General features: G+C 47.1%; 1 protein-coding gene across 1 annotated transcript; it reads left to right on the forward strand.

The window, feature by feature from the left end:
* The first annotated feature begins 7767 nt into the window (after nucleotides 1-7767).
* LOC310843386 (uncharacterized protein) lies at nucleotides 7768-15297 on the forward strand. The gene is made up of 6 exons (XM_083736691.1): nucleotides 7768-8104; nucleotides 9125-9617; nucleotides 9814-9895; nucleotides 10175-10257; nucleotides 12869-12995; nucleotides 13417-15297. The coding sequence occupies exons 2-6, from the start codon at nucleotides 9216-9218 to the stop codon at nucleotides 14745-14747; spliced, it is 2025 nt and encodes a 674-aa protein (XP_083592817.1). The 5' UTR covers nucleotides 7768-8104; nucleotides 9125-9215; the 3' UTR covers nucleotides 14748-15297.
* Nucleotides 15298-22691: the final 7394 nt, after the last annotated feature.

Here is a 22691-nt window from a genome sequence, read left to right on the forward strand (position 1 = left end):
TTGCAGATAAAGTCACTCAGATTCAGGAGGAGGTAGACTCCACCGTGGGAGCAGGGCCGGGGCGGGAGAGTGCTAGTGTCCTGTCTAGTCAAGTTGTGTGGGATCGGTTCCAATCTTTCTTTTTTTTTATTAAGGATTTTCTTGTTTTACAGAAGTGTAGTGCCTCGTATTTTTTTCTTTTCTTCTTCCATGTAACGTTTTTACAAATCCGTTTCATCTGTTGAGGCATTAGGGGGAGAAGAAAAAGGAAAGAAAAAAGAAAGGGGGGTGGAGAGAGGGGAGATGGATGGGGGTGGGGTCGGGTGGCGGTGTTTCTATTATGTTTAATGTATGTAGAGTTTGGTGTCAGCGTTGCTTGTGTTGTTCACTTGTGTTTCTTTGGTGGTGAGAGAGGTTGGGGTTGGCTTAGGGTGTGATTGTTTGCTTGTGATTGGCTGTGGTGATCTTTGTTTCTGTGTGTGAGCGAGGTGTGTGTGTGTTTTGGATCAGGTTAGCCATATTGATTTGTATGCTGTTGGTGGATTATTGTCATTGTCCTGTTGGGCTGTGTATGTGATAAAGGGGAGCCATACCGGGGTGAAGGCGTCTTCTTCTGTTTGTCCCCGTGTTAGTTTCAGTTTATTAGTTAATTTTTCTAGTAGGGCTGTTTCCCATACTATTTGGTACCATTGGTCCATGCTTACTCCTGACAGGTCTCTCTAGTGTCTGGTTATAATGTTTCTGGCTGCTGAGAGCAGGTGGGTTATGAGTTCTTTGTGGTGTAAATGGGCATTGTTGTCTTGGAAGATGTTTAGTAGGGCCAATTCTGAGATGATGTCTATTACTTGCTTAGTTATTTTACATATTTCTTGTATGGCTGTTGTCCAGAATAGTTGAATTTTGGGACACTCCCACCACATGTGGAGGTATGTGCCTGTGGAGGTGACCCTCTCCAGCATTTTGGTGAGGTTCCTGGGTGTATTAGCGCTAGTTTCCTTGGTGTTAGGTACCACCTGTAGGTGAGTTTCAGTGTGAGTTCTTTTCTTTTCGTTGATATGGATTTAAAGGGGGGTTTAGACCACATTCTGGTCCATTGGGTGGGGTTAATCTCATTGCCTATGTCATTCTCCCATTGTTTTTTGATTGCATCTAGGGGATTTGCGGGATTTTAGAGTAGTATTTTGTATATTGCGGATACCGTCCCTTTACCGTTTCCCTTTGTTGTTAGGAGGTTTCCGAAGGTTGTCAGGGGCCTAGTTGCTGCTGATTTTACTGTTGGGTTGTTTAAGAGGGCATGTAGTTGGTGTTGTGTTAACCAGGTCATTTGGGTGTCTTCTAGTTTGTCTTGTATTTCTTGTGTTGACAAGGGTTTGTTATTTTTATAAAAGTCTATTAGGCGATATAAGCCTTTGGTTCGCCAGGTTTTTGTCTGGAGGTTTTGTGCTGCATGGTAGAATAATGGGTGGTGCGCCAGGGGGATTAGTGGGGATGGGGTTGGGGATAGTTTGCCTATTTGTGTTTTCCATGCTTTGAGCATGGTCTATGTGTACCTGTTAAGTGTTGTGGGAATTTTCTTTAGTTTGTTTGGGAGGAGTGGGTATGTTGTGGTGCAGGTGTTTTCAATTGTGTCCCTCTCTAGGTGTACCCATTGTTTTGTCTCATCTTCTACTATATATGGGATTACCGTATTTTTTCCTCTATAACACGCAGATTTTTTCTCCTAAAAAGGAAGGGGAAATGTCTGTGCGTGTTATAGAGCGAATGTGTGGTCCCTGGAGCCGAAAAATCAGGCAAAAATCAAATTGTGCTTCACGGAGAAGGGAAACCTGAAAAGAGGAAGCGGCTGCTTTCCTGCATTCTGCCTCAGGGTCTTACTGCCCACCCTTCTCTGTTTCGTTGCTGTGTTTGCTGAAACGGAACAAAGAGCAGGGAAAGCCCGTCCCCTCCAGGCAAGCAGAGTGCCGTTCTTTCTAATTCCTCTCTGTGCTCTGGTGCTGCTGGGGGAGAGGGAGAGAGAGTGGGGGAGGGAGAGAGAGGGGGAGAGGGAGAGAGAGAGGGGGGGAGAGAGAGAGAGGGCGGGAGAGAGAGAGAGAGATGGAGATGGCTGGCTTGGGTGGGGGGAAACTTTTGCCTTTCTTTCCTCCCTCCCGTTAAATCCCTCTCCTGCATTCTTAGCCAGCTGCTTCTCTGCACACCCCTCTCATGTCCCTTCTTTGTTTTTCCTTCGCTCCCCACTTAAAATGTGGTTACAAAGCATAGATCCACATGGATCCTCAGGATCTTTGCATTGGGTCACCCCAAATTCACCATCAGATCACATAGCATGTCCATGGCTACAGCCTGCACCAAAAAAATCACGCACCCACTCTTGCCTGGGGCTGCAATGGTGCAAAAACGTGGTTAAAAAGCATGGATCCACATGGATCCTCAGGATCTTTGCATTGGGTCACCCCAAATTCACCATCAGATCACATAGCATGTCCATGGCTACAGCCTGCACCAAAAAAAACCACGCACCCACTGTTGCCTGGGGCTGCAATGGTGCAAAAATGTGGTTACAAAGCATGGATCCACAGGAATTCTCAGGATTTTTGCATTGGGTCACCCCAAATTCACCATCAGATCACATGTCTGTGGCCACAGCATGAAGAACAAAAATGATACATCCACTGTTTCATTCAGAATGTTTTTTCCCTTGTTTTCCTCCTCTAAAAATGATGTGCGTGTTATGGTCAGGTGCGTGTTATAGAGCGAAAAATACGGTATGTGTGGAAGCTGGTAAAATGTGGGCTGAATGAGATATATGTCTTAGGACATCAAACTGGAAAGTGGATTTTAAACTGACTGAAGAGGTTTTATGCCCTTGGGAATTTGGTCTCTTAAATCTACCCCTTCGCCTTCCGTTTCTGTGCGCTGCTCTGGTTCGCCAGAAGCGGCTTAATCATGCTGGCAACATGACCCAAAGCCCCTCCCTCCCCCATCTCCCTATGGACACCTGAAGGGCGTGGAGCCCTCTCAGGGCAGCTGCCTGGCAGCTCTGCATCACCTGGAGCAAGAGATCTTGCTCTGGCTCCACCAAAGGCAGGCTGTCAGTTCCTCACAAGTGAGAGTCCTGGCAGCGGAGAGCGGGTCTTTGGGATCCTCTCCCTACTCTTGTTTCCTCCAATACTCACCATTGCTGGATAAAGAAAGCCTGTGGCACATCCTCAAGAAGAGAAAAACAAGTAATAAATGAAATAAGAAGCTGAGAAAATAAGAATCCACTGTTTGCCTCGCCTTGTCCTCCGTCAACTGCCACCAACTGCTCTCTCGTCCACTCGCCTCACTGCTAACCCAAAATGGCCGCCTACAAGTCTATGGCTTTTACCGGTCCTTGTCACCATGGCAACCCCCTCCCCCTGGACCTGGGCCCACCTGGCTCCACCTATTGGGAGATGATCTATAATGAAATGAAAAAAAATGTTTAAGATAATCTTTGTTAAAAGACCAGAAGGGTTTTCAGTAGGTATTTTAGGGCATGATTTACTAAAAAGATAAGAAAAATTTATTCATGTATGCGACAACAGCGGTCAGAATTTTACTAGCTCAAAGATGGAAAGGCGATGAAATACCAACAAAAGAACACTGGCAAGAAAAGTTGGTGGAATAGGCTGAAATGGTGAAGTTAACTGAGAGACTTAAAGATAAGGACAATACTGACTTTTTAAAAGATTGGGAACCTTTTAAGATGTATATAGAGAAACAGTGCATAGAAATGAACTCACTGGCAGGATTTGAGTAATACAGGGGGAGCCCCCGAGATGCACATCCCTAGGCGCTCCCCAAGGGGTTACCACTCGGGAGCGCGCTTTAGGCCCAGCCTCCGTAGGTTTTGGACGAGGCGACGCCCCCCCCCCCCCGGAGTCCTCTAACGAACTACCCCTTCAGGGTTTGGGGGAGGTGATGGCGTTCCTCCCCCCCAACTTCATTTGGGGCATAACAATACCCCTGCCAATGCCTAACCGCCAAAACCCAGGAGTTGTGATGTTTTGCTACGAGGTAGGCGAAAAAACCAAGTGGCTTCAAAATACAGCCAATGTGCCAAATGGAAAAACTCCTACCAGGCCCCTTACGGCGACCAGCCGAAGCCCATAGCAAAGTCCAAATGCAAACCTAGAGGGCGGGTGGGTGGGAAACTGCAGCAGCTGTAGGAAAGAAAGGGGCGAGCCAGGGGCTGCCCTGGACTTAAGAGCACCTGGTAAGCCCGCCCACCAGCGCAGCCAATTGGCTAGCGCTGCGGGCGATGAATATTGATGGGATAGGGAGAATACCTGGGTCCCGCGGGGCTGGCATCAGCCCCGCGAGATTGTAGTTGGGGGCGTGAGCCCCGCACACCCCCCCCCCCTTGAAGTCGGGAGTAGCTTTGTATTTCCTTATTTACAGGAGGGCTGTTGCTGAAGCACATGACATGCTCTTCACACTTAGTTATCTATTAGGAACACAGGCACAAATTATTGTGTGTGTGTTTGTATTTGCAAACTACCCCAGTCTCTGAGCGGTGAGATTCCAGGGGTCCCAGGCGCTTCCCCATCTTCGGTTTCCTTGGAACGAAAATCAGTGGAGACTGTGTTGTCTTTATGATATCTAGTTTTATTTACTCACATACACAACTGGAGTGTATGACGGAGGGGCTCACAGCATCAACACACAAACAGATCTTGCTTCTCTATTAGTCGCAGCTTTGGCTCCAGCACAGAGCAAGCTGGTTTTGGGGTTTCCCACAACTCTCTCTGGGTCTTGCTTTCCTACCTAGCAGCCAGGTGAGATGGGAGGGGGGAGGACACCCCCCCATTAGCTGCATCTCTTGCAACCCAGCTCCTTCGTTGGGAATGCTGAGGAGGACACTCTATGGCCAGGAAAAGCCCGTGTCTTGCCAAGAAACTTGTCTGTGGGAATTGTGCATCCATAATGCTATGGAAAGGGTGAATGTCTTCTAGAATTCTCTAGTGTCACCAGAAGAGTAAGCCATTCTTTTCAGTTAGGTCTGTTCTCAACTGCAAAGGATGAGTAGCCTTGGGAGTTTCTTGGGGAGATGGAAGTGATGAAAGGACTGAATCCATGAGGGAGAGCTACTTGCTCTGAGATGGGGGAACTTCGGGCAAAGGCCAGCTGAGTAGAGATGCTGTTGGCCACTAGTTTCCGCTCTTCCCCATTGTCACAGAGGGCATAACATCGGAGGTCCTGTGGGAGGAAAGATGCCTCAGAGTCAGGGACCAGTCTGGGCCAAAGCGGCCCCCACTGCCCTCACCACGGAGTCCCTGGCACTCCTGGACCATGACGGTTGCAGATTTTGGTCTTGGACCAAATTGGTGGCCAAACTGTCAGTATTTCATTCTCCCATTGCTAGTGTACCATGATATCCACGTTTACACCTTCTGTACTGTCTGTGTAAGAATGGAAGTCAGTCTGTAAATCAATTCCATCCTTTCTTCTCTTTTACTCTGACCGAGGAGGAGACGGCTGTGGAAGACAGCTCACACCATGTTTCTTTGTTATCTTCTGCTGTAAATAAAGCTTGATGTCACATTTTAACACAGTTTGCAGGACATCTGCAAAGAGAAGGACATGGGGACAGGTGAGTCCGTCCCTGAGCACCTGGCAAGGCTATTCCAAGAGTTTTCTCCTGGATTCCAAGTCCTACTGCAGGGGAGGAGGGACATCCCAGGCCTTGGGGGCTAATCCTGGCCTCCTTCAACCAGAATGTGGCTCCCCAGGCTAAGGAGATGGTCAATCTCCGGTTCCACTCCACCCTTTTAAAATTTAAATATCAAAACAGATCCCAACTTTCAGAGCATGTAAATCACAGGAGTGGAAAGACCTCTGCTCCACTCACAGAAATGGGACTATACCTCCTTCTCCCACCTTTAAAGTATACGTAAGGAACCTCAACTTCACTCTTCAAGCCAAAAGACAACACTTTCCCATCCCCAGGTGAAACCCCTGGCCTTTCATTGGTAGAGCAGCCACCATGCCTGTGGCGTTTACCTCAGTGCTGTGCGGGGACTGACTGAGCTGACGGCGACATGCTTTCTTTCTTTCTTTTATATATAATTTTTATTAAAATTTTTCCATTATACAAATTCCAATATCAAACATTTTTCACAAATTTCAACTTTTTGGACTTCCATCAGCTTCTCTGCCAATCATCTGTATTTTCCCATTTTTACACATTTTCTAAATTTGATATTGCATTTTTATATTACTTTTACTGTCCTCTTTCTGTTTAACAATACTCCTCTACCTTTCACAAAGCCTCTTTAAATCCCACTAGCGTTGTTTGTTCATCACATATACTTTTCAGATATTCTACAAATTTTCCCCAGTCCTCGATGAACTTGTGGTCCCGTTGATACCTAATCTTCCCAGTTAATTTGTCCAGTTCTGCATAGTCAATAAGTTTCATTCTCCATTCTTCAAGAGTCGGTAGTTCCTCCTGTTTCCATTTTTGGGCCATCAATATTCTTGCTGCTGTTACTGCGTATTGAAAAAGTTTATTATACCTTCTATTTATTTCTCTTCCTGTTATTCCTAACAGAAAGGCTTCCGGTTTCTTTACAAATGTATATTTCAACATCTTCTTCAATTCATTATATATCATTTCCCAGAAACCCTTCACTTTCTTACACTCCTACCACATATGATAAAATGATCCTTCTTTTTCTTTACATTTCCAACACTTATTACATGTTTTATACATTTTTGCTAGCTTAACCGGTGTAATATACCATCTATACATGGTTTCAGCCTCGGACACTTGGCAGGTTCTGAAATAGCCGTGCAGGCCACATTCACGACCCTGGGGGTCTGGATTCGGCCCATGGGACATAGTTTGAGGACCCCTGGTCTACACTGACTGGCAGCTCCCCAGAGTTTCAGGCACGGATTTCATCCAGCCCTTGAAGGCGATGTCAGGGGTTGACCCTGGGACATTCTGCATGCCAAGCGGATGCTCTAGGGCTCCCCATATTTGCCTAGCCTTTCAACGTTATGCTATTAGCAACCATGGAGATTCCACCTGCTTCTTTCGAAAGGAGAACACTCACCTGATCAATTTAATAAATAATAATAATAATAATAATAATAATAATAATAATAATTTATTTATACACTACCCATCTGGCTGGGTTTCCCCAGCCACTCTGGGCGGCTTCCAACAAAATATTAAAATACAATTGTCCATTAAATATTAAAAGCTTCCCTAAACATAATAACAACAGCCATCCAGTTTCAGTCCTTTGAATTAGCAATTAAGCATTTCTGGAAAGGGAAATGGCATACCTTTGTATATTAGTATGAAAAGCATGCATAAGAAATTTTTACTCATTTACTCATTTAATTTATTACTCATTATTACTCATTTTGGCAGGGGAAAGGTCTCCCTTGGGAGGTGAGGGACTCTCCTTCCTTGGAGGTTTCTAAGCAGAGACCGGACGGCCATCTGCCATGGATGCTTGAGCTGAGATTCCTGCATTGCTGGGGGTTGGACTAGATGACCCTGGGATCCCCTCCTATCTCTCCCCTCCTGAATTCTAGGAGGAGCTTCCTTGCCTCCTGCAAAGCCCTTTTCCCTGCAAGCTCTTCCTCTGGTTTCTGGCCAAGGGAGGGAGATGCTCAGAGTCCAGCCAAGAGCCTCACCCCCAAAAGGATATCTGGGCATGGGCGTAGCCAGGGGGGCAACTGCCCCCCTAAATCCATAAAAAATAATAAGAATCTGAGGTTCTGCCAAGCGAGAGAGGGCTGAGCTGGAGGGACTCGGCTTGGCAAGGGTTAAAGGGAAGTGAGCTGCCTTCCTAGAGAGGCCAGGAAGCAAGAGGGGGCTGGTCCTCCAGAGCCAAGGCCCCTCCCTCCCCAGTCCTTTCCTGCAAGGAAGGGGGGGGGGGTGTTACTTTGGTGTCTCTCCTGCAAGGGCCGAATCGCTGCCCCCTCCTGGGATCTGGTGAGTCCATAGCTGTCAACTTTCAGATGTGAAAATAAGGGATCAGCAGCCTCACCTATCTACCAATCCGGGATAGCAGCAGGAAGCAGCGGGAAACGGCGCTGCAATAAGGGAATTTCCCGCAAAAAAAGGGAAGGTTGCCAGCTATGGGCGAGTCTCCTCTCTCTCCCCCCAAAGGGTGCAGTGGGGAGACGGGGGTCCCAGGGCTGCAGCAGGAGAGGGAGCCTGGGGGGCCAGATCTGCTCCTGCAGGAGGGGACCCCAAGTCAGGGAGGAGGAGAGGGTCCTGCCAGGGAGGGGCCAGGTCTGCCACGCTCTCCTTCCTGCAGATCAGAGGATCCCTGACTCCCACAAAATCTCCCTTTTTAAAACAAAGAAGTCCCTGGCTCTTTAACTCTGTGTGACATCGCTCAGCCTCATAGCACAACAGAGGAAACATGTGCAAATGGTTTTCCAAAGCTGGAGGAGGAGGTGGACTAGCCCCCCCCCCAAAAAAAAAACAACGGGCAGGAAGGAAGGAAAAGTAGGAAAGAGAGGCCAGGAATAAAGAGAGGGATCCCAGGTCATAGTCTGGCTGCTGCATTGCAAACCAGTTTGTGTTAAGCTATCTAATAGAACAACAACAAAATCAAGGGAGATGTCTTTGGCCCCGCCCACTTGGCCCTCTGGGGGTTGGCCAGATACATTCCTGGCCCTCAGAAGAGAGAAAAAGAGACCTCACCCCACGAATCTGTCTGGACAGCGGCAGATATTGCAGAAAAGGAGACAGAAGCAGGGAGTGGAGGTGGGGTGAGGGTGAGGGTGGGGGTGGGGAGCAACTCCAGAGGACGCCCAGGTCGAGACCCCCACCAGAGAAAAGCATCCATTTATCACAAGATACAAATGACTCCCTTGTCATTCGGTTCTGACTTCATGCATTGACTGGAAGGATGGAGAAACCAGGTTGATTAATCTGACAGAAATCCCTTCAGTTGTCTCCACATTTTGCATTGCTAGAAGGCTAGAGACGTATTTCTTCTCCTCTTCCTCCTCCTCTTTCTTTTCCAAAAGATAGCTCACGGTCTGGGATGCGGTGCAGTCCAGCCCTGGTTCCCAGCAAGACTCATGGGAACCATTCCCCCCCACCCCCGTCCTACAAATTCTGTAACAGAACAATGTATTTGCTTTGTAGGGTTTCCTAGAGCCCCTCATTAAGACGGACAGAACTTGGCAGAAGACCAAAGGGTTCCTTCCGATCTCTCAGAGGCTTCCTGAGAGCACAGATGGATGAGCGAGACTCAGCTGGCCCCAAAGCAGGAAGAGACCATGGCAGCCAAACTGGGAGCAGTGGGGGGTTCTGGGAAAACTCTGTGCAGAAGATTCTGGGTGAGGAGGACACCCTCCGCTCAGAGGTGCAGAGCCAGCAGTTGAGGCAGTTCTGCTGCCAAGAGGCCAAAGGACCCCGAGAGGTTTGCAGCCGACTCTACCACTTTTGCCACCAGTGGCTGAAGCCGGAAAGGCACACGAAAGCTGAGATGCTGGACCTGGTGATCTTGGAGCAGTTCCTGGCTGTCCTTCCCCCGGAGATGGAGAGCTGGGTGAGGGAATGCGGAGCGGAGACCAGTTCCCAGGCGGTGGCCCTGGCCGAAGGTTTCCTCCTGAGTCAGGCAGAGGAGAGAAAGCAGGTGAGAGAGACTTTCCTCTGGATACTCCCAAGGGGCTCCAAACAGGACAGAGAACATCCCATAATGGTCTGCTGATGACCCATCCGTTTTCTTGGAAAGCATCCATGGAATGAGATCTCACACCCTTCAAGTCTTTGTTATTCTCTTTCCTACATTTCTCCCCTTTCTCTGTTTTGAATCCTTGTTTCTTTTTCAGGGAAAGGATCACTTTGCAGAAATGGACCTGGATTCCTGTGAGGCAGAGAGGCCTCCGTTGGACACCAGAGAGAGGTCACTGGGTAAGGAGGAAGGAGGCTTTTCTCCATTTGGTCTCGTTCTGTAGTTTTCCAAATCATCTGAGGGTTCTTTTCATCTTGTTTTGGGGGAGACAGTTGGGAAGAAGGGTCCAGAGGAGGAGAGATGTATTTCTGCACAAACAAACATGAAATGGGCACAAACCTCCAAATGCTCTCAGCAGGAAAGGCTTTCTCAAAGGCCCATCTCCAGTTAGAGATGCCCTGTTTCACCTGTGAGAAACAGGCACTCCAGGCGTCCTGCTTACCTTTTTTCTCTTGCAGATGGCAGAAGGATGTCGGAAAGACCTCCTGATCCGCCTTTTCATGGGGGCAGAAGGGAAGCAGCGGCTGTGGAACCAGATCAGGTCAGGGGAAGCTGCCTTGTGGGGACAGAGGCCGAGGGATGGAGCAGTATCTTGGACTGGTTGGGCACAGAGGAATGGTGGGAGGATGCAGCTGGGGAACCAGGAAGGGAAGATGGCTCAGAGCCGAAGGAGTGGAAGTGGAGGAAGCATGAGCGGGAAGAGGGAGAAGCCTGGGAAGAGGAGGTGTCAGAAGCTGAAGGGGAAACAGGGCTTAGTGAGCTGGGAGACTCTGTAGAAGAATGCAGTGCAGAATCAGAGGCAGAAGAGGAAGGAGGCAAGTTGGAGAGGAAAGTCGAGAGGCTGAGGTGAGTCAGGAGAAGGAGGAGCCACCGGTGGCTCCCTCTTCCTTCTGCCAGAAGCCACCCTCTCTGCTTGTCTCCCAGAGTCAAGAGACCCCCTGCAATGCAGGAATCTGCTAGATCATCCAAGACAGATGGCCATCCAAAAGAGGCTTACTTTATTTCTAGATTGATAACTGAGGGCAATGAAACAATCGCTGAGATGGCTAGAGCGCCGGTGATGGATAACTCATTCTGAAGCTGACAGGACATGGGTTAGAGCTCAATGTCGAGCCTACCAAGTGGCGGTAGTGACGGCAAAGAAGACTTTCTTCGCCGCCTCTATTGCATCTGCAGAAAACAGCAGCAGGAGACTTTTTCAGGGGGTTCGCAATTTAGTGGAACCACCTGCTACATCGGGGCCCAATATGGGCCACATGATCTCCTGCAATGATTTTGCAAAGTTTTTTGCAGATAAAGTCGCTCAGATTCAGGAAGAGGTAGACTCCACCGTGGGAGCAGGGCCGGGGCGGGAGAGTGCTAGTGTCCTGTCTAGTCAAGTTGTGTGGGATCGGTTCCAATCTGTTACCTCCGAGGATGTGGACCGGCTGCTTGGACAAGTGAAACCAACCACCTGTCTCCTTGATTCTTGCCCATCCTGGCTTATAAAAGCTAGCCGGGAAGGGCTGGGAGATGGGCTTCGTAGGGTCGTGAATGCTTCTCTCTGTGAGGGAGCCTTCCCAGAACCGCTGAAAAAGGCGGTTATCAAACCGCTTATTAAAGAACCATCTTTAGATGCTGTCAATATGGCTAACTATCGCCCAGTCTCAAATCTTCCATTCTTGGGCAAGGTGATTGAGCGAGTGGTTGCTGAACAACTCCAGGCACGCCTGGAAGAAGTGCACCATTTGCATCCCTTCCAGTCGGGATTCAGGCCTCATATTGGGACTGAAACTGCCTTGGTCGCACTGGTTCGATGATGTCCGGTGGACCAGGGACAAAGGTGAGAGCTGTTTCCTAGTTTTGCTGGATCTCTCAGCGGCCTTTGACACCATTGACCATAACATCCATCTGGACCGTGGTGAGGGGCTGGGAGCTGGGGGCACTGTCATACAGTGGTTCCGCTCCTTCCTCCTGGGCCGTGTCCAAAAAGTGGTGGTGGGGGATGAGTGTTCCAACCCCTGGGCTCTCACTTGTGGGGTGCCTCAGGGTTCCGTCCTCTCCCCCATGCTTTTCAACATCTACATGCAGCCGCTGGGAGAGATCATCAGGGGGTTTGGGCTGGGTGTTCATCAGTATAAAGATGATAGCCAGCTGTACCTCTCTTTCAAATCGGAACCAGTGAAGGCGGTGAAATTTCTGTGTGTCTAGAGGTGGTTGGAGGATGGATGGCGGCTAACAGATTGAGGTTGAATCCTGACAAGACAGAATTACTATTTTGGGGAGACAAGAGGTGTGGTGTGGGGGACTCCCTGGTCCTGAATGGGGTAACTGTGCCCCTGAAGGACCAGGTGCACAGCCTGGGAGTCATTCTGGACTCGCAGCTGTCCATGGAGGCACAGGTCAATTGTGTGTCCATGGCAGCTGTTTATCAGCTCCATCTGGTATGCAGGCTGAGACCCTCCCTGCCCGCAGACTGTCTCCAGAGTGGTGCGTGCTCTGGTTATCTCTCGCTTGGACTACTGCAATGCGCTCTATGTGGGGCTACCTTTGAAGGTGACCCGGAAACTACAACTAATCAAAAATGCAGCAGCTAGACTGGTGACTGGGAGCGACCGCCGAGACCATATAACACCGGTCTTGAAAGACCTACACTGGCTCCCAGAACGTTTCTGAGCACAATTCAAAGTGTTTCTGCTGACCTTGAAAGCCCTAAACGGCCTCGGTCCAGTATACCTGAAGGAGCGTCTCCACCTCCATCGTTCTTCCCAGACACTGAGATCTAGTGCTGAGGGCCTTTTGGCGGTTCCCTCGCTGCGAGAAGCCAAGTTACAGGGAACCAGGCAGAGGGCCTTCTCGGTAGTGGCACCCGCCCTGTGGAACGCCCTCCCACCAGATGTCAAGGAGAAAAATAACTACCAAACTTTTAGAAGACATCTAAAGGCAGCCCTGTTTAGGGACACTTTTAATGTTTAAGAGATTATTGTCTTTTAGTGTTTTTTGGAAGCCGCCCAGAATGACTGGGGAAACCCAGCCAGATGGGCGGGGTATAAATAATATATTATTATTATTATTATTATTATTATTATTATTAGGAAGGAAACAACAGAGCATTGTGTAGCAGATCATATTTCTGCTGTCTCAGAGGAGGACATTTTCCCTTTTTCTTTTAGGGTCCAGTGTGCTTTGAAGATGTCACTGTTTGTTTCACGGACGAGGAGTGGGTGTTGCTGGATCCTGACCAGAGAGCTCTGCATAAGGACGTCATGGAGGAGAATCGTGGGATATTGGCCTCTCTTGGTAAGGCTCCCTGTGGGATCGTCATATCTGCCTGGAAATTCAAAAAATACGTCTGTGGGCCAACCTCATATATTTTCACAGAGTTCAACATTGCCCCCATAACACCTGGGAACCTAACACCCCCACAATAAACAGAAACTTACAGTTTTTTCTTTGAACAATCTTCATCAAAATATTGCTTTATCTACCACGATTGGGCTGGTGTGAACTTCCCAGGCCATCTTCAGTGTCAGCTTCAACCTTCCACAATTTTGACCACTACTATATATCAGAGAAAACAACATTCAACAACTCTTCAGAATCTAATAATAAATATGTTGGTAAAATGACAAACAACACAGGTAATGAACACACACCCAACTAGTTTCATTTCTTCTCCATTTGTTCCTGAGGCTCTAATCCCTTTTTGTCTCCATTGCAGATTCTGATGAATTGGAAATTGAGAGCAAAGGTGACCACGATAAAATCCCCAGGGAGGAGAAGCCACATAAAAATTTGGAGTGTGGAGAAAGCTGCAGCCAGAGCTCCCATTCCACTTCCCATCAACAAAATCTCATTGGAAAGAAACTCTATCAGTGCATGGAATGTGGAAAAAGCTTCAGGAAGAGCTCCTCCCTTACTTCCCATCAAAGAATTCATACAGGGGAGAAACCCTATCAGTGCGTGGAATGTGGAAAGAGCTTCACTCATAGCTCCAATTTCACTAAGCATCAGAGACATCATACAGGGGAAAAACCCTATCAGTGCGTGGAATGTGGAAAGAGCTTCAGTCACAGCCACAGTCTCACTTCCCATCAAAGAATTCATACAGGGGAGAAACCCTATCAGTGCATGGAATGTGGAAAGAGCTTCACTGATAGGTCCAATCTCACTTCCCATCACAGAATTCATAGAGGGGAGAAACCCTATCAGTGCATGGAATGTGGAAAGAGCTTCACTGATAGGTCCAATCTCACTTCCCATCACAGAATTCATACAGGGGAGAAACCCTATCAGTGCATGGAATGTGGAAAGAGCTTCAGTCAGAGGGCCAATCTTACTTCCCATCAAATAGTTCATACAGGGGAGAAACCCTATCAGTGTGCAGAATGTGGAAAGAGCTTCTGTAAGAAGCAAAATCTCACTTCCCATCAAAGAATTCATACAGGGGAGAAACCCTATCAGTGTGTGGAATGTGGAAAGAGCTTCATTCACAACGACAGTCTCACTTTCCATCACAGAATTCATACAGGGGAGAAACCCTATCAGTGTGTGGAATGTGGAAAGAGCTTCAGGAAGAGATCCTCCCTTACTTCCCATCAAAGAATTCATACAGGGGAAAAACCCTATCAGTGTGAGGAATGTGGAAAGAGCTTCACTCAGAGCTCCTCTCTCACTTCCCATCAAAGAATTCATACAGGGGAAAAACCCTATCAGTGCGTGGAATGTGGAAAGAGCTTCACATGTAGCTCCTCTCTCACTTTCCATCAAAGAATTCATACAGGGGAGAAACCCTATCAGTGTGAGGAATGTGGAAAGAGCTTCACATGTAGCTCCAATCTCACTTCCCATCAAAGAATTCATACAGGGGAGAAACCCTATCAGTGTGGGGAATGTGGAAAGAGCTTCACATGTAGCTCCGATCTGACTTCCCATCACAGAATTCATACAGGGGAGAAACCCTATCAGTGCGTGGAATGTGGAAAGAGCTTCAGGAAGAGCTTCTCCCTTACTTCTCATCAAAGAATTCATACAGGGGAGAAACCCTATTAGTGTGTGGAATGTGGAAAGAGCTTCACATGTAGCTCCAATCTCACTTCCCATCAAATAATTCATACAGGGGTAAAACCCTATCAGTGCGTGGAATGTGGAAAGAGCTTCACTGATAGCTCCAATCTCACTTCCCATCAAAGAATTCATACAGGGGTAAAACCCTATCAGTGCGTGGAATGTGGAAAGAGCTTCACTGATAGCTCCAATCTCACTTCCCATCAAAGAATTCATACAGGGGAGAAACCCTATCAGTGTGTGGAATGTGGAAAGAGCTTCAGTCAGTGTGCCAATCTTCTCATCAAAGAATCCATACAATGGTCGGAAAAACCATTATACAGCTTTAGGAGCCAGGCAAATCCGCACCTTTTTAACCAGGCTTTTGGCTAATTCACATCTAATGCCCTTTTAATATGTGGTGTTTTTTATCGTTTTTTTTTTTAAATTTTGGAACTATCATGAGACCTGTGGGTGTAGGGAATAGGCGCCAACTCTTAAAGGCCTAGTCGTCTTTGCCCCACCCCCAATAAAATATTTAAGGATGCCACCCCCCAGTTTTTGGTGTGTTTTTTTCAAACACAACCTTTTATTCTTCTGCAATGTGCCATACAATTTCTCTTTCAATTTGCCCTCTTAAAAAATAAAAAACAAACACAGAAAGGTCATGAGGAAAACAAAATACAAGAAGATACAAACGTGGACAGGTCCCATCTTTGTGGGCAAAATGGAAAAGCTGCTTTGAAGCAGGCTTTCCCACACTTGGGTCCCAAGCAGCTCCTGGACTACAGTTCCCATCATCGCTTCCCACTGGTCCTGGTAGCTAGGATGATGGGAGTTGTAGTCCAAAAACAGCTGGAGACCCAATTGGCTTTAAAGGGAAAGTAGGCTGGCCCTGTGACACCCTCTGCTGGACAAAAGCACTGCCCCAGAATGTGAACCACCCCCAGTACTGCTAACTGGAATTAATAGAGCGCAAAACTGAAGTTTGATCGGCACTTCTACCTCTAGGGAGCTTCTAGGCGCTTTCTGCACCACCTAGAGTACCCACAGAATTGTGGCTTCTACTGACAACACACATAGGAGAACAAATGAAAGACAAACACAAGGGGCAGGAAAAAACCTGGAAAGGGCCATCCCAAATGGACATCCGTTGTGAAGAGGTCACTTTCCCCACTGCTGAACAATGCCACAGGTAGAGGAGATGGAATGCTAGAAGTGTCTCTGGGGCAAGGGGAGCTGCTGGGAAATTGAAGTATGGGCTCAAAGTATTACTTTTTTAAAAAGTTGCTGCTATTATAGGCATTGCCATTCTAATGGCATGCATGCTGTGAAACACAAGAGCAGTCAAGTACAACATTCCTAGAGTGAACATGTTTACACATGGGGAGGGATGTTTGTCCAGCCAGCAGGTAAACTTCCTGTTTCCTTCTGGGCCGAGACAGACTTCCTCTGCATGTAACTAGAGGTGGGTGTGGCCTCACCTGTGCAGGTAATGACAAAAGCACAGGGCAGGGCAGCCATCTCTCTCTTTCACCACATGCATCGAAGAAACAACATCTACTAAGCCAGAGATGCCCTCTTGGCTTCCAGCCAAGAGAGGAAAAACGGACTGTCTTCTTAAGGGATAGACTCCAAGTGTATGTTACTTCATTAAGCTAAGTCTGCCTTCTGGGATCTGATTGTGAACAGAATGTGAGTAAACTTTTTATATTTTTGTAAAAGACTGTGTTGTCTCTTCTATTTTATGAGGGAATAAGGGGAAAATACCAGAACAGTTATTATAGAGGCTTTAGCGAGCCTGAGCAAAGGCAGACGCTGCAAATTTAAAATAAAAGGGAATGTTACTCTGCTGATATTGTGGAAGTTGTTAACACAAGTTGGATAAGGATATACTCTGACAACATATCCTTTCCTGCATCCCTGAACATTCCCACACATGCATCATATGATGGATTGTGCAAGGCAGGACTTACCTGGCCCCCCACCAATATTTTATCCAAGTCAGCACCACTGGGTCATGTGGTTTCCAAATTAAAGACATAAATCTCCTTCCTTTGCACAAGTTCAAGCTTGTCAATATCCTCATTTATGCTTTTAAAAATTTATTTGCCCTTCATCTGAGGTTTTTACAATATAAACATACAGGATGAAAGCATGGCTTTCTCAATAAGAATAAGAATAATTTATTATTTATACCCCGCCCATCTGGCTGGGCCTCCCCAGCCACTCTTGGCGGCTTCCATAAAAACCAATAATACAGTAAAATCACATGTTAAAAACTTCCCTGAACAGGGCTGCCTTAAGATGTCTTCTGAATGTCAGGTAGTTGTTTATTGCTTTGACATCTGCTGGAAGGGCGTTCCACAGGGCGGGCGCCACTACCGAGAAGGCCCTCTGCCTGGTTCCCTGTAGCTTTGCTTCTCGCAATAAGGGAACCACCAGAAGGTCCTCAGTGCTGGACCTCAGCGTCCGGGCAGAATGATGGGGGTGGAGACGCTCCTTCAGGTATACTGGACCGAGGCAGTTTAGGGCTTTAAAGGTCAGCACCAACACTTTGAATTGTGCCCGGAAACGTACTGGGAGCCAATGTAGGTCTTTCAAGACCGGTGGTATATGGTCTCGGCGGCCACCCCCAGTCACCAGTCTAGCTGCCGCATTCTGGATTAGTTGTAGTTTCCGAGTCACCTTCAAAGGTAGCCCCATGTAGATTGCATTGCAGTAGTCCAAGCGGGAGATAACCAGAGCATGCACCACTCTGGCGAGACAGTCCGCAGGCAGATAGGGTCTCAGCCTACGTACCAGATGGAGCTGGTAAACAGCTGCCCTGGACCCAGATTTGACCTGTGCCTCCATGGACAGCTATGAGTCCAAAATGACTCCCAGGCTGCGCACCTGGTCCTTCAGGGACACAGTTACCCCATTCAGGACCAAGGAATCCTCCACACCTGCCCGCCTCCTGTCCCCCAAAAACAGTACTTCTGTCTTGTCAGGATTCAACCTCAATCTGTTAGCCGCCATCCATCCTCCAACCGCCTCCAGGCACTCACAGAGGACCTTCACCGCCTTCAGTGGTTCTGATTTGAAAGAGAGGTAGAGCTGGGTATCATCCGCATACTGATGAACACCCAGCCCAAACCTCCTGATGATCTCTCCCAGCGGCTGCATGTAAATGTTGAAAAGCATGGGGGAGAGGACGGAACCCTGAGGCACCCCACAAGTGAGAGCCCAGGGGTCAAAAACAAGACAAGCCAGAGAAATCTCTCCTTTTCTTTTTTTCTTTTCTTGGATGGAGTTACAAACTTCGTTGATCAGTGGACTGTTGTGGAAATAGTGCACCTCGATTTCAGTAAGGCTTTGGACAGAGTGTGATATTTATGAGAGGAAGGTGGTAAAATGAGACTGAATGAGGTAACTGTTAGGTGGATTTGACTGACCGAACCCAAAGAGGACTCCTTCATGGTTCCTCCTCATCCTGGGAAAAGTGACCAGAGGGGTGCTGCAGGGTTCTGTCCTGGGCCCGTTGTTGTTCAGCGTCTTTATAAATGACATGGATGAAGGAACTGAGGGGATGCTCATCACATCTGCAGACGACACCAAACGACTGCAAACGACACCAAACGGATCATAATGGCACCCTCTCCCTTCTTCAGCAACAGACAGGGAGACAAAGAACAGTGCAAAAGCACAGCAGAGTGGAAGAGATAAGACTGACTTCTGTTCTTACACTTCCCAAGCCTAGGAAAGTAAACGGGCATGTGACATACTAGCAACAGGGTGCTCCCCCACACGCAGGAGAGAGGAGGAGGACCCCGAGCAATGCATGAAAGCCCCTCTATAGACATTTTTAATTGCCCACCCTGGAGTCCAAGACCACCCCCAGAAACATCATACATACATCATAGAAGAGGTGTAGCCCAAGGACCCCCCCCATACATCATACCCACATCACAGAAAAGACTGTCAGCCCCCTCCCTGTCAGTCTATATCTTTGGAAAGAGATAGCTGTGGCCACTCTGGTGGCTTTTCTTGGTGTTGCTGCAGGTAATAAATAGCCTTGTGGTCACGAGGAATTGGGCGGAGGGTTTTCCATCGTTGGGTCTGCGTTGACATCTGTAGAAAGGATATCCTGTAAATGGGAGGGTGGGGCAGGACTTAAAGAGACAGTTATAAAGGGAAGAGATAAAAGCCAAAAAGGGGAGAATCTCCTTCAGTTTTCTTGGGAAGCTGCAAACAATAAAAATCTTGGCGAGTTAAGCATTTTATTCATTTCAATATTATTATCACATTTCCATATAATTACGACTGTTATTATATGCTAAAATTACAAAAAAGTAAAAATATAAAAGGAAATCAAAAGTAATAAAGAAAGATTACCAGTTAAACAATTTTTTCCAGATAAAAAATAAATGGACTTGACAGAACAACAGCGGATTTTTAAAATATATATATATATTAAATAATACAAAGATATTATCAAAACCACACAGATTGTTACTGGACTGGAACCTTAAGGACTAGGAGGTGAAGGAGGTGATGGTGAAATGGACACACGATTGTGGATATCCAATGAAGATGCAAAATGAGGGAAATTATGGGAAAAGACTTAAAATTCACCACATACTATTTGATTTTTAGATGGTACCTGACTCCATCCAAATCAGTCAAAATAAATAAATATCAGCAATAAGTGTTGGAGATGCAGACAAAATGAGGGAACCTTATTCCACATGTGGTGGATATGTCCCCAAAGGGAAAATAAAATAAAAGAAATGCTATTTATTTTAAAGAAAACCAAAGCTTTCCTATTTAACATTCTAATGATTTTTCATTTGGTATGCTTATCATTAGAATGTTAAATAGGAAAGCTTTGGTTCTTTACACAGCAATAGCGGTTAGGATGTTAATAGCAAAATACTGGAAAATGAGTTAACATCAACAAGATGAGTGGCAATTAAAGTTGTGCTAGTACCTTGAACTAGCCACAATGACAGAACTTTCAAGGGACTGAGATCTACTCCCAGTAAGAACAATCCTGCCAGTGATCTACCCATTGTCTTTGCCCAGAGTTCTTGAGCTTTTCTCAGGGAGCAGTGACCAGAGTTGTGGATCGACCACAAGATCATCTAACAAATTAAAATTATATAAACAATCATGCTGTAAAAGTACATACCATATATGAAGTATCCAGATAATGGAACTTATAGTGGTTTCTGCAGTGAACAACAAGTCTTACAATGTATATAGACAGGCGCAGCATGGATTTTAGTTACAGGTGACAGCAATCTGCAGCTGTAACGTTTTCTTCTTAAAGTGAGCCTTTTAAAACAACAAATGTAAAACAAACTTTATCCATACACAGGTTTGTTAATTTGTTAAAATATGTTGAATTATGACATTATAGTCATTTACATTACTTAGAATATGTACAACGGATGAAGCCCATGATATTGTGATAATGTCGCAGGAACCCCCCCCCCCCCAAACATTCAGTTTGTACAAACTTCACACACACACACACACTACATACGCTACGCTTCTGTTATAAATTCATAGAAAATCAACCATACATCAGATTTCCACTGTTCTACTTTTATTTTACTCCATGAAGGAAGGTCTACAAAATGGGGAAGGTTTGAAAGAGGGCAGCCATAATCCCTTGAGCATACCAGCACATACACAGGAGCCCTGCCCAGTTGCTATGCCAACCCTGATGGTCCTAGACAGAAGACCATCAAGATCACAAATAACTTGCATATGGGAGTGGATTCAGCATGGTCTGGAACAAAGGACAATAATCAGCTCTTCCCTCTGGGGGCAGGAAACTGCAAACTCCCCTCTGTCACCTGGAAAGTACTCATGGGGAGGGGAGGAAGAACCAGCCAGGTGGCAGGACACTCAGGTTACCACCACAACCCCTCCCTCAACCCCTCCTTTCTGTGATGTAGGTGTGATGTATCTGAGGGGTGGTCTTGGGTTACACCCCTTCTGTGATGTATGTATGATGTTTCTGGGGGTGGGCTTGATCTACAGGGTGGCAACTTCAAAAGTCTTTATAAGGCCTTGCACACCATTTTTCTGGGTCCTTCCTCTCTCCTGCAAGTGAGGGGAGCACCCTGTTGCAACAGCTCAATAAAGGCCAAGGCTACAGGCTGCTGTTTTGCTCCAAGTTATCCTGGTTGGTGTCTTTGTTTTTGTCCAAGGGAGCCCTCGGATTTTTCCGTTAACAATTTGGCGACCATGCTCAGGGACTCTTGGTCCTCCTGTGAAGGTGAGGGGGGAGATAGAGGGGATCGGGCGCCACTGGGCAACCTTAGCCCAGGGATCCTTTTTCCTCTCCTTGCCTCCTCTTTGCAGGCGGTAATCAATCATCACCAGAAAGCTCAACCAGGGGAGCAAAGGCAAGGTCAAGCCGGCCAAATAAAAGGATCCTGGGATCCACGAGGGACATTCAAGGATGTGAGTATGGTTTGAAGTTAGTACGGTGGGAGGGGGGCGGAAGAAGAATGTCTCCACGGCAGCTGAACTTTTCTTTTTCCTCTCCTTGACGCCTTCTCTCGGAGTGCGGCCGGAAGCGTCCTGGAAGTCCTTCTCTTCTTCGGAGTGTAGCCAAAGGGATCGTGGAAAATTTCTTTTTTCTTTCCTTGATGCCTTCTTTCGGAGCGTGGCCGGAAGGGTCGTGGAAAATCTCTCTCTCTGTGTGTGTGTCATTTGCTTCCTTTCAAACCTTTGTCTTCTCGGACCCCAGTCTGGCACTGCACTGTGCAAGCGTCCAGTAGGGAGTTCCGGACATAGTTCTAAGATCAGGCAGGAGGCTGTTGTGGACGGTAGAGCGGGAGGTTCAGGAAGAAGACGGGGCCCGCACTAGGATTAGTTTTGTGAGCAGCGCTGAGTGAATTCCGGATCCATGGCTTTTCCGGGTTAAGAGACCCATGGTTTCCAGGCTAGTTGTCTGTGGTTTAAGTTATAGGCAGGGATTGCCTTTGGATTTCTGCTAGCCTTCTCCGGTCCGATCCGTCGGAGTTTTGCCCAGAAAGGGCCGAGAGGGGCACTTGAGTGTTAGACTGAATAATACTGATAGGATATTCTTTTCTCCCCCCCCCCCCTTGTCCATCTCTTGTATCTCTGTTTATATATCTCCTTGTGTAACTGGTTATCGAGCAACCCCCGCTCGGTATTAGAGGGAAATGGGAGCTCGCTCTTCAAAACACCCGAGCTGGACTCCTCCTGACAACAAAGCTTCCGTGAAGCCTTTTTGCCCCAGAGAGGATTCTAATACGCCCCTCCAGTTTGTCATCTCCAATTGGGAAAAATATATAAAATAAAATAAATTAAAGGGGCAAAATGGTCTTTCCAAGTCCAAATTGTGAGACCGTTGTAACTTTTAATGGGTGGCTAAGGCCCACCACCTGGAACCCAGGACACAGCGGCCACCTCAGGGATCCTTCAACAAAATCAAGGTGTGAACCCTTAGGGAGAGCTGAGCACATCAAATTTGTGAATTTAATTGGTGTGACCCAGAGTAAGTTAATTTAAATCAATTGAGTTAAAGTGCTAGGTGCCGTGAATTCCAATTTAGCAATTTGGGCAGTTGGTATTGGACTTGCCTTCCTAAAATAATTTGTTAGCTGCGTGGTTAACTCCGAACTCAATTTCACGCTTCAAGCCAAAAGACAACCCTTCCCCGTCCCCGGGCAAAACCCCTGGCCTTTCATTGGTATAACCGCCACCACACTGGTGGTGTTTACCTAATAGTAATAATAATAATTTTCGTGACAGGAGTCACGAAATTAAAAGACACCTGCTCCATGGGAGAAAGGCGATGGCAAACCTAGACAGCGTCCTAGAAAGCAGAGACATCACCTTGCCAACAAAGGTCTGTATAGTTAAAGCCATGGTTTACCCAGTAGTGGTGTATGAAGTGAGAGCTGGACCATAAAGAAGGCTGAT

This window comes from Podarcis gaigeae, assembly GCF_964106915.1.
Source record: "Podarcis gaigeae genome assembly, chromosome: 4".
In the NCBI taxonomy this organism is placed as follows: domain Eukaryota; kingdom Metazoa; phylum Chordata; class Lepidosauria; order Squamata; family Lacertidae; genus Podarcis; species Podarcis gaigeae.

Excerpts from the sequence above, each read along its gene's own strand:
- LOC310843386 (XM_083736691.1), top strand. The coding sequence starts at position 9,216 with ATGGATGAGCGAGACTCAGCTGGCCCCAAAGCAGGAAGAGACCATGGC. Across the intron at positions 9,896-10,174 it reads CACCAGAGAGAGGTCACTGG|ATGGCAGAAGGATGTCGGAA; the intron begins GTAAGGAGGAAG and ends TTTCTCTTGCAG. Across the intron at positions 12,996-13,416 it reads TGGGATATTGGCCTCTCTTG|ATTCTGATGAATTGGAAATT; the intron begins GTAAGGCTCCCT and ends TCTCCATTGCAG.